The sequence below is a fragment of the Panicum virgatum genome, chromosome 5N (assembly GCF_016808335.1).
Source record: "Panicum virgatum strain AP13 chromosome 5N, P.virgatum_v5, whole genome shotgun sequence".
NCBI classification, from domain to species: domain Eukaryota; kingdom Viridiplantae; phylum Streptophyta; class Magnoliopsida; order Poales; family Poaceae; genus Panicum; species Panicum virgatum.
Genome location: NC_053149.1, coordinates 70,229,635 through 70,242,149, shown reverse-complemented (window position 1 = coordinate 70,242,149; position 12,515 = coordinate 70,229,635). Strand labels below are relative to the sequence as shown.

The following is a 12,515-nucleotide window of genomic DNA, read 5'->3' as shown; positions in this document are numbered from 1 at the left end:
AGCTGAGCGTATTGCTTCGCCGCATGTGTGGTCTTTACCGGTAGAAAATGGGCCGACTTGGTGAGACGATCTACAATAACCCATATCGAGTCATACCCCTTGGTAGTTTTGGGTAGACCGACGATGAAATCCATACTAATGTCTTCCCACTTCCAGGATGGAATACTCAATGGCTGCAAGGGGCCGGCTGATCTCAAGTGGCTAGCCTTAACCCTCCGACAGGTGTCACATTCTGACACATAACTTGCGATTTCCCGCTTCATCCTTGTCCACCAAAACCGCTGTTTCAGATCCTGATACATCTTGTTGCTGCCAGGATGGATAGAATACCTAGAGAGGTGAGCCTCATCAAGAATTTGTTTCCGGAGTTCTAAATCCTTAGGTACCACCAGCCGGTTCTTAAACCATAGCACACCCTCGCCATCTAGCTGAAAACATGCCACACGAGGGTCACTTTCCATGAGCCTCTGCCTAATCCTTTCCATGCCAATATTATCTCTTTGAGCGGCAATAATTTGATCCCGCAGTGTTGGAGTGAGGGTAATATGAGTAAGTGTACCCTCAGCTACTATAGCCAAATTCAGCTTCTCCATCTCTTGGCATAGAGTTGCATGCATAGGGGTTACTGAGATACAGTTGCAACTTGCCTTTCTGCTCAATGCATCTGCTACCACATTAGCTTTGCCCGGGTGATAGTGGATTTCCAGATCATAATCCTTAATCAATTCCAACCACCGTCTCTGGCGCAAGTTTAGCTCATTCTGAGTAAAAATATACTTTAGACTCTTGTGGTCGGAGTATATATGCACAGGATTACCCAGAAGATAATGACGCCAAATCTTCAGCGCATGCACCACTGCTGCCAATTCCAAATCATGAGTGGCATAATTCTCTTCGTGTCGCCTAAGTGCTCTGGAAGCATAAGCTATCACCCGCTGATCTTGCATAAGGACGCAGCCAAGGCCCGTACCTAATGCATCACATACAAACATCAAGGCCAGAATCATACCTGGCTAAGTCAAAGGCGGAAATGAGAATGCAGCCAAAACTCATACCTGATGCATCACAATAAACATCAAATGGTCGAGTGATATCTGGCTGAGCCAGGACAGGAGCAGACGTCAGAAGTCTTCTCAAGGTCTGGAAAGCCTGCTCACAATTGTTGCCCCAACTAAATCTCACTCCTTTCTTGAGTAATTCGGTCATGGGCCTAGCAATTTTTGAGAACTCCGGTACAAACCGGCGATAATATCCTGCTAGCCCAAGAAAACTTCGAATCTCAGGAACAGAGGTAGGAGCCTGCCAATCCAGGACATCCTGAATCTTGCTAGGATCAACAGAAATCCCTTTGTCCGAGATGATGTGGCCCAAGAACTGGACTTCCTTGAGCCAAAAATCGCATTTGCTAAATTTGGCATACAGCTTGTGCTCCCGCAGGCGCTGAAGCACAATGCGGAGATGCTCTGCATGCTCTTCTTCATTCTTGGAAAATATAAGAATGTCGTCGATGAAAACAACGACAAACTTATCTAGCTCGGGCATGAATACCGAGTTCATGAGGTACATGAAATGAGCAGGGGCATTGGTTAGCCCGAAAGACATGACCAGATATTCAAAAAGTCCGTATCTGGTGGAAAAAGCTGTCTTGGGAATATCCTCAGCTCTAATCTTTATCTGATAATAGCCAGAGCGGAGATCAATCTTGGAAATACTTTGGCCCCGAATAGCTGATCAAACAGAATATCAATCCGGGGAAGGGGATATTTATTCTTGATTGTGACAGCATTTAGAAGTCTGTAGTCCACACACAACCTGAGGCTTTCATCCTTCTTTTTCACAAAAAGTGCAGGACAGCCCCAGGGTGACTTGCTAGGATGGATGTAGCCCTTATCAAGCAATTCCTGCAATTGCTTCTTTAGCTCTGCTAGCTCATTGGGTGGCATCCGGTAAGGTCTCCTAGATATCGGTGCCGTACCCGGTTGCAATTCAATGGCAAATTCCACATCACGGTCCGGTGGCATTCCAGGCAAATCATCCGGAAAGACGTCCGGATATTCACACACCACTGGTATGTCCTCTAGCTTCTTGCCCTCAGCGTGGTGCACCGCATGAGTCAAAGACGCTGGATCCCTCAAATTCAAAGTCATACTACCATGAATAGAGGAGTTGATGTGCACGGATTGTGAGGTCGTGTCCAGAGTAACTCCCTGACCCTCCATCCAGTTCATACCCAATATAATATCTATCCTTTGGGTTGGTAACATTATCAGGGCCATAGGGAAAATTTTTCCTTGCAACTGTAGGGGTACTTGCTTAACAAACTGATTGGTGATTAACTTTCCCCCAGGCGAATGAATGTGGTATGGCTTGGGCATGCTTTCAATTTTTAATCCCAGTCTAACAATACACCCCTTGCTAATAAAGGTATGAGACGCCCCTGAATCAAATAATACTGTAACGGGTTGTTCATTTACTGAGAACGTACCCGCCATCACTGGAGCTCCCTCAGGAATACCCTCGAGGGTGGTGTAGTGCACTTGCCCCGACTTGAAGTGGGCCACTTGCTGCTTCTGACCCTGCTGGCTCGACTGCTGGCCTTGCTTGGGTGGCATTGGGCAATTCCGTGCAAAGTGACCCGGCTGCCCGCAGTTGTAGCACGGAAACAGATTGGGGCGCACCCCCGGCTGCTGCACCCAGACCTTCTGCTCATTCAGCTGAGGAGCAGGAGGCCTGACCGTCCCCTGTGGCTGAGTGTACTGAGGGGGCCTGTATCCCCACTGCTGCTGTGGCTGGTGCTGAAAGGGGGCTCGCTGTGGGCCCGACTGCACCAAGCGAAACCTCTGAGGGGCACTGCTTGAGGATCCCGCTGCCGGCGCCTTTCTCTTCTTTTCTGCCTTGTGAGCTAGGTGGGCGTCCTCCTGTATGATAGCCCCGTTGACTAGCTCACTGAAACTGTCGAACCTGACCATCGCCAAGCGATCCTGGAGCTTGGTACTGAGCCCCTGCCTGAAACACACCTGCTTCTTCTCGTCAGTGTCCACATGGTACCCAGCATACTGTGAGAGAGTGTTGAATGCTTGGGAGTACTGTAGTACACTGTTATTGCCCTGCTTCAGGGCCAAGAACTCGGTGAGCTTCCTGCGAATAACCCCTGCAGGAATATGTTGCGCTCTGAAGGCTTCCTTGAACTGTTCCCAAGTGAAACGAGTGTCCGCGGGGAACATTGTCACATGATTATCCCACCATGTGCGTGCTGGGCCCCTAAGCTGCTGAGCGGCAAATCCTGCCTTGTCCCCATCATTGTACTGGTGCAGGGTGAATTTGGACTCGATAGTCCGAAGCCAGCTGTCTGCCTCCAGCGGTTCATCCGCTTTATGGAAGAGCGGTGGTTGAGTAGCCAGAAACTCTGGATATCCAGGAGCAGGCGGCTGGTGGTGATGTCCAGGCTGCGGCGCTCTGCCCTGCGCCACGAGCTCACGGAGGAGTGCCGTCTGCTCATCGCGCCCAGTGAGCATGGCCGCAATGGCCTGGGCCAACTCAGGAGGGTTCGGTGGTTCTCCCATTCTGCATTCAACCATGACGAGGTTAGTTCCATCATCCATGGTAAATCAAGACAAAACCGATAGCAACTAATCCTTGCAAGTCATGGCACAATGCATAATGTAGGGCTTCAAAACAATTCTGAAGGATACTAGCAGGCGGGGCCAGGCGATCGATCGGCGCCACCAATTGGTCTGACCGAGCTGCCCTGGTCCAGCCGAAATTAGTACGGCGGACCGTCCGCAGTACATAAGCGGACCGTCCGCTTCCCAAAATCCTAGTTGACCGGACTGTCCGCGGAGAGTCTGCGGACCGTCCGCCGTGCGCACTGTCAACCAGATTCAGTTCCACCCGGCTCTGGTAAATTTTTCTCAAGGTCCGGCGGACCGTCCGCGGGTCCTAACCGGACTGTCCGCTGAACATGCCTTGCGACAGTGCCTCCGGTCCGGCCGACGATACTCTCGCAACCTTTCACGCCCCCCTACCAACCCTCTCGATCCGCACGTCATCTACAAAGGTCCTTAGGATCGTAGACTCACACCCCCACCAATTCCCACGGAAAAACCCCAAAAAACCTTACAAAAACGAGATGCATGCTCGCCCTACGCACAAAACACATTTTTATATTTTTAGAAAAACTCGAAATTTAGTCACGCCTGTACCACCCTCGGTGAGTTTCGGCTCTGATACCAGCTGTGACGGAACCGCCAAATTAAAACTCTAATTAAGCGTAATGGCCGTCATTTGAACACATCGGGCTCATTAGCTTAATGGCTTAATTTGGCGATCCTTTCTCAACCCACGCCCCGATCGAAACATCACCGATAGTCCCACGCGAAGGTGGGCGCAGATGGTACAAGCACGACACATATTTGAATATACAACAAATATACATAGAACTTGACCTTAAGTTTTACAAACCGAGTTTGAATAAATACATAATTCACAAACTCTACAATACTGAAATCCTGGCTCGTCTAGAGGAACGGGCCTACAGCTACCAAAAGTGAGCCCTAGAGAGATCCCTAACTAAACGTCCGGCTCCACGACCACCCATCCCTCTGCATCCCGGCGGATGAACTTGGCGCAGCAGGGACAGAAGTCTACGTCTGCGTGCCCTGAAATAATGTTGGCAACAAACCCTGAGTATTCTAATACTCAGCAAGGCTTACCCGACCAGTGGGTATAACTTAGCCCACATAGCTAGACATGCAAGGCTTTTGGCTGGTGGTTATTTTGCAGAAAAAGCAACTAAAGTAATTCCTTACTTTCATTATTTTAGCTTCAGATTCTAAATAAATTAACTCTCATCTCATATTCGCAAAGACCTACTATAGCAAACATGGTGATGCAAGCAAAATAATTCGATGAGCTCAATATTTTATATAAACATACCTAACTCATATTCTACATTTTTGCTACGGTGTGACAAAGAGACCAAGGCCCTCATAACCGCGAGACACGGCGAATCGATCCGATTTAACCTTGCAAGGTGGACCTAACCAACACGGCACGTATTTGCCCCGTCGGACTATACATACCAACCATTCCCCTCCCCGCCTCGAACTACAGGAACCAGCCCAACGACATATGGTCAGCCGAGCTCAACGTGAGACCACCAAAAGTAAACACATGCATCCCAATTCTCCGCGACTACTCGACTCGCCCCAGGAGTTGGGTGCGGGTTCCTGTACTTTCGAAGCAAGGCAGTACTCGGCTTACCGGTTTCGACTACCTCCTACTCCCGGCATGCGGTTAGTACAGTTCAATCCCCGATCAGCACTGCCACATCCACCGGTCCTTAATCGACACAGACGGGGCTAAGACACCCAGGAACCCTGTCCTGCTGCCATACCTATCCATCATCCCCGCCCGGTCTCACATTTCCATGTTCATTTCGAAACCAAGCTCATATACTGAATTATATAAAGATAATAATGTATCTCGCAAGTAACCGGAAATTACTCGACTCCTAACATCCTACATCTCGCGAGTGCAGGAGACCACTCGTCTTCTACCGGTAACATTAAGCTTAGCACAACTATCGTCCTATACATGCTAGTATAACTCCGGGAATCCTATGAATCATGCAACTAGGGTTCCAAATAATTCCTGAACCTAATGCACAAGTAATAGAAACATACATAGGTGTCTTAATTTAAAATACTAGGATGTGCACCGGGGCTTGCCTTGCGCCTGCTGCTCAACACTGGGGCCAGACGGGCCTTGGGCCGGGTGCTCACACCCCTCCTCTTGGGCTTGCGTCGTTTGCTCTTGTGGTGCCGCGATCACCTCAAAGACGGCTCCCTCAGATGCGGATGCTACACGTATGCATATGAATTAAATGAGTGCAGCCCAAGAATGTAACTAGTTTACTTTAACTGAAACACCCTGCGGACTGTCCGCGCCCGAGTGGCGGACTGTCCGCCGCACTATCCTACCAACCCAGCAGAGGCAACAACGTCTCTGGAACTTTTTCCCATTTTACCTGCGGACTGTCCGGCCACCCCTGGCGGACCGTCCGCAGTTCAAGTACTCAACCCACCAGAGACGAAAACATCTCTGGACAATTTCCTAGACTCTACTGCGGACTGTCCGCGCCCTAGTAGCGGACCGTCCGCAGTTCACCCCTGCGAACCTCCAGAGACGACATCGTCTCTGGAACAAATTTGAGCCTCAATGGCGGACCGTCCGCTCCCCGATAGCGGACTGTCCGCAGTCAATCTTGCAAAAACAACCAGAGGCAACATCGTCTCTGGACAAAACTAACCTGACCGGCGGACCGTCCGCGCCTCCCAGGCGGACCGTCCGCGATAACTAATTTCTGACCTTCGCCCTAGGCGGCAGCAAGGGTGGCGGCGACGGCGGAGGCCGTGCTCCGGCGCCGGCGACACGCCATGGAAGGGGAAAAAGGCTGGGAAGCATAAGAAACTCACCACGAATCCATTCCCGCGGTCGGTTCGAGTGGAGGGCGACCGGAGAGGCGGATCGGCGGTGGAACTGAGCTTCAACGCCTCCAATGGCGTCCGGCGGTGGTGGGAAGGATTCCGGCCGTGAGGAGCCGGTCTGGAGGTTTGGGAAAGTGGAGGAGGGGCTAGGGAAGGTACTCGCGCAAGGAATCGAGTTAGGATGGCCGGAGAAGGGAGATCGAGGGGAGAGGGCGACGTCGAGGCGAGCGGTCTAGAGTCGCTCGGTTCTGGACGAAATGAGGAGGAAGAGAGATCTGACCAGCGGGTCCCACATCCGTCCAGATAAATATCTGGCGATGCCTCGCGGACTGTCCGCCGTCACCTCGCGGACTGTCCGCGTGGTGGTTGTTACAGTCATGCAGAGCGCGGATGATTATGCTGGCGTGTCAGCCTAGCGCACATCTCGATCAGTGCAAGATGATGCACAAATTATTGAACGATGAAGACTTAAAAGAAGAAAAAAAACAATTCCAATTAAGAAATTAAATAAAATACTCTTTTGCAGCTCCTGCTATCTGACGAAACAGGGATCAACAACAGAGACAGAAACAAATCCGATCCACTAGGGTACATAGTCCAAGTCAAATCCGATAGCGCCCCAGACGACGACCTGAAATTCCACGTATTCGTCAACATCTCTACCCGTACGCATGCGGCGGCGTATGCACGCAAATAAGATAAGCTTATGCCAAACGGCTTCGTAGTTTTGCCTGGCTTCTAGTTCATTTTAGATGGGCTTATAAAATGGCTCCATGCTACAATATCTCATCAATCTTTGTGAACGAAATAAGTGAAGCTGAAGCTGAAGCTAAAACAAACCATGCGAAACACGCCGCTGCAGGTGCATGGCCGGTGGGAGAGAAGAATTTCCATGCGGTACGGTGTCGCAGAGAGATGCGGTAGTAGCAGAGTGCGCGAGGAAAACCGCCGGCTTCCACAAACCCTGGACTTTGTCGACCGCGTCGGGAGATGGCCATTTTTTTTTCCAGAGATGGACGACGACGTGTTCGGAGCTAAGTGGCCGCCGCCATGGGCGATCCGTGCAAAGGCGATCGCCGGCGGTGTACCTCAGGGGAGGAGAATTCCATGAATTGTTCGTTGCATTGGGACGATATAGATGCACGCGCGCATTATGATCACAGATCACTCAGGGGTCAGGTGCGCCAGCCAGCAGAGAAACAGATCGAGACCGGCCTACCGGTAGCAGCAGCTAGGTAGTAGCTATTGCCGTGGAAAATGGGCGGAGGGCGACGTGTGGTAGGCAGGCAGGCTGGCCGTGGCCGGAGCGGAGAGGGACACGCGCCGCCATGCGAACGCAACTTGACGTGTGGTAGGCAGGCAACTTGACGTGTGGCCATACGAACGCGGCCGGCGGCGAACGGTGCGACGCATCGCCGCCACATGAATGCGCCTCTGGACGCGGGAAACGCACCGGACCGGCAACTGAAACTTGTTTATAAAAGGAGCCGGCCGGGGGAGCATGGCTTGCATTGCCTGCACTGCACTGCACATCGGTTGTTCGAGTGCCCAGCAAAAGGGTGTGCGTTGCCGACAATGGCGAGGCAACAAGTTATTGCCTCTTCCATGCTTGCAGTTGCTCTCATCGTTGGAGCTTTTGCCTCCATTCCTACAGGTACTGATGATGGGCGTCATACATATATACAGTCTCTGCCTCTTCTGTCGCTCTGTTTTACTTGCTTGCATCCTGGTAGCTAGTATTACCTAGAGTTAATGAATGAATGAAAAACAGCTAGCAGCGCCCATATGGATGCAGTTCCTGAATTAACTGCTGCTTTGCGTTTTTGTTTTTGCAATTTAATCTGTTTGTTGCTGTCCCCTGCTTTATTCTGCAATGGATCGGATTTGTAGAAGAAACTGCCAGGTGATTTTGAGCGTAAGTTTTATATTAGCTCCTACGGTATTTACCACTACTAGCGATCGGTCTGCTAGTAATTTTTATGCGTGCACGTCACAGGAGGAATCTTATTAGGCCTGTGCCTGTCGATCATGTATATAGCAAGAAGCAGCAGCATCCATCTTCTGACAAAGTGACACGTGCGTTTAATAATTAGGAACGTATCTAGTGCAAACCATACCCTTCGTGAAAACCCGTGCAAACCACGGCAAAAAGATCGTCTAAATTCACCAAAAAAAATCACACATGTAGATGATATGATGATACATAATCTTGTAAAATATCTTGTCCAAAATCTACTTCATTTGTGAGATATAAAAATAACAAATTTCTAACAAAACATTTGGACAGCTTTTTGGCTTCAAATTTGTTATTTTTATATCTCACAAACGAAGTCGAGTTTGGACAAGATATTTTACAACATTGTATATCATCATACCATCTACATGTGTGATTTTTTTGGTGAATTTAGACGACTTTTTTACCGCGGTTTGCACAGGTTTTCACGAAGTCGTGGTTTGCACCAGATATGTTCCCTAATAATTAACATTCCTTTTGCACTAACACATAACATTCCGTCGTCGTACCTCATTCCTTTCGTGTTTAGCCAGATAATTAATTAAACCGATCGAGCACTCATCACACCGGCCCACATACAGTAACACTAATATTGTTGCATCTATCGTCAGCTTACAGCAGCTAACAAGTACAGTGTGCGTGCATATGCATGAATCTTTACTGTGGTCGTCTCTGCCTAATATATAATTAATATAAAGAATTAACCGCGCGCGCGCGTCGCAGCCGTGGAATCCATCGGCGTCTGCTACGGCGTGGTGGGCAACAACCTCCCGTCCAGGAGCGACGTGGTGCAGCTCTACAGGTCCAGGGGCATCACCGGCATGCGCGTCTACTTCCCCGACAGCCAGGCCCTCGACGCCCTCCGCGGCTCCGGCATCGCGCTCATCCTCGACACCGGCAACAGCGACGACGTCCTCGCCCGCCTCGCCTCCAGCGCCGCGTCGTGGGTCCAGACCAACGTGCGGCCCTACTACCCGGCCGTCAGCATCAAGTACATCGCCGTCGGCAACGAGGTCCAGGGCGCCGCCGCGCAGGGCCGCATCCTCCCGGCGATGCGGAACCTCGACGCCGCCCTGGCCGCGGCGGGGCTCGGCGCCATCAAGGTCTCCACGTCGGTGCGCTTCGACGCCGTCGCCAACTCCTTCCCGCCCTCCAGCGGCGCGTTCGCGCAGGGGTACATGGCCGACATCGCGCGGTACCTGGCGGGCACCGGCGCGCCGCTGCTGGCCAACGTGTACCCCTACTTCGCGTACCGGGGCAACCCGCGCGACATCAGCCTCGGCTACGCGACGTTCCGGCCGGGCACCACGGTCAGGGACAGCGGCAACGGGCTGGCCTACACGAACCTGTTCGACGCCATGGTGGACGCCGTGGTGGCGGCGCTGGAGAAGGCCGGGGCGCCGAACGTCAGGGTCGTGGTGTCGGAGAGCGGGTGGCCGTCGGCCGGCGGGTTCGGGGCGAGCGTGGACAACGCGCGGAGCTACAACCAGGGGCTGGTCGACCACGTCGGGCGCGGCACGCCCAAGAGGCCCGGGGCGCTGGAGACCTTCATCTTCGCCATGTTCAACGAGAACCAGAAGGACGGGGACCCCACGGAGAGGAACTTCGGGCTCTTCTTCCCCAACAAGCAGCCCGTGTACCCGATCCGGTTCTAAACAACCTAAAGCTGGTATATGCTATGCTATGCAAGAAGATGATGGGAGGGAGATGCCTCCCTCTTCTTCATTGCTTTTATTTTATCAGCCTAAATAAACATTAAAATACTAGAGTAATAAGCTGCATGCACAGCAGTGGTAACTACTCCATAAAGTGCAGCGTGCACGTATGAATAAAGGGAATTAAGCACATCTATGTGTGATATGACTGTAGTAGCAGTTGAAGATTGTAGCAATTTAAGCCCAATTGAAGATTGTAGCAATTCCCAGGCCCATATGTTTGGGCAGAGGAGAACTAACCGGGCCCAAGAACGTGTACTTGGTGCAAATTTTTTTTAATTTTTATATTATTTTTTTCCGATTTATCAAAAATATATGCCGATTTTTTTTGCAAAAATATCATCCTGTCGCCAGTTCATCCGGCGGAAGATAGGTACCGCCGGATGAACCGGCGGCAGGTGCACTGTAGAAACATACCGCCGGTTCATCTGGCGAAAGGTTGCTTTCATTCCGCCGGTTGAACTGGCGGCAGGATGGCTTTTTTGCAAAAAAAAATCGACATATATTTTTAACAAATCGTGGAAAAAATAATATAAAAATTAAAAAAATTCACTTGGTGCTTGACGTCTCACCTGCTTCTTCCACTACGTTACGTAGGCCACTATCAGCATTCAGCAACAGGCCGAATTGCCTGTCGCTGGGCTGGGCCCAATAACGTCCGCCTCCACTCTCGTTACTGGTCGCTCGCTCTCTTAACCATAAACCGGCCGCTAATTGCGTGCATGAGCAGCCGCGCAAAACAAGTAAAGCCAAGCGCCAACAGCCCAACACCAGCCGAACAATCCACCGCTTAACTCTTCAACAAAACGCTCAGCTCGATTACTCGCAAACTATTTCAATTCAGTTGGTATAATAATCTGCACCAAAATAATACTTCTCTTTTTTTTTTATCTTAAGGTGATGGATACGTTAGTTCAAATTTTGTGAGATGGCTGAAGATACCAAATAATAAGCCACATGTTCAAAAAATATATTGGAAATTATGATTGTTTTCAGAGTTTAGTACTGTACGGTGGATATATAAAATTATTCATTCGTTTGTATCAAACTCATCTATAAACGGTCGGAAACGATCGGTGAAAGGCTCCATCACTTTATCTTTCACATTTTTCATCGAAAATGAAACGATACGATATTATCAGAAACGAAAACAACATCGGTATTACGGTAATTTCATAAACAAAAATTTACAATCGAGAACATATCGATAATGATCGAAACCTATCGAAATGCTATTTTGAAAAACGATAAATATATCAAAACATAGAGCACAACTCCAACCATATGGCTTGACACATTTCGTGCACAAATACTGATGGTTATTCAAGTATCCATCCATCCATGACATGTATCTCATTTCATAGTACAAAAAGTTTAGACAATAATCCCACCATCCAAGAAACTATTCATAGTTCTATGAATATAGATAGCAGTTGCTGGCATTGTACATGAATACGGTATTTCTATCGGTGAGATACGACAGAATACCTGAAAATACGATAGTTCTCAAAAACGATCGGAGGATGCTCAAATTATTTTCATTTTCATATTGTTTTACCATTTTCGTTTTTGTTTTATCAATAATTATTTTCATTTTCGTTTACCCTTAAAAATTGATAAAATCTTTTCACATATTTTCAGATGAAGAAGAAAATCTTGAAATCTCATCGCGACTACTGTAGGTAAAGAGCTATAGGCTACATACATATATTTGCTAGAACCAATAATTAGTCTAGAGAATTCTTTGTCTTGGTAAATTAGGCGGCTATTTCACATGAGTAGTTCCAAAATTAAGAAGCGATGATGAGGAAGGTGGAAAATGACAATTTTGCCTATTGCTATATATAGGTAGCCACAAAGTATATGCTAGTGTACAAGTATTTCGTTTTTTCCAAAACAAAAATGCATGGAACTACGTAGAGAGGGTGTCCAAGCCAAGCTAGCATTCGGTGCACCTAATGCTGTCTTCACCGGTGGTTATGGGAGTATGTCAGAGCATATGCATAAACGCCACCATTTGCACTCGTTGCGCAGTTGCACTCCAAACTGAAGGACCATTTGCATAAACGCCACCAAATTTGCACATTGTCCACCCGACGCGCATGTAGGCCCTGAAATTATATTGTAGGCTAGCTAGCACTAGCAGTCTCACAAATTTCAGATATGGAGTAGCGGAGTTCACTCTGTGACTTCCTGTTAAAAATTTGACTTGAGATATGGAGTAGAGTAGCGGAGTTCCTGACTTGATGCTTCCGAGATTTAAGTTTATTTTTAAGGCCTAACAAAGGTTGGTCAAGC

The 12,515-nt window shown here is 49.2% G+C and overlaps 1 protein-coding gene and 1 pseudogene across 2 annotated transcripts in view; one reads left to right on the top strand and one right to left on the bottom strand.

Annotated features, from left to right (window-relative positions):
- Positions 1-12,515, bottom strand: part of LOC120672029 — a 96,594-nt pseudogene that overhangs the window by 68,088 nt on the left and 15,991 nt on the right. The window lies entirely within an intron of this gene.
- LOC120672038 (glucan endo-1,3-beta-glucosidase GII-like) lies at positions 8,064-10,420 on the top strand. The gene is made up of 2 exons (XM_039952334.1): positions 8,064-8,142; positions 9,226-10,420. The coding sequence occupies exons 1-2, from the start codon at positions 8,064-8,066 to the stop codon at positions 10,155-10,157; spliced, it is 1,011 nt and encodes a 336-aa protein (XP_039808268.1). The 3' UTR covers positions 10,158-10,420.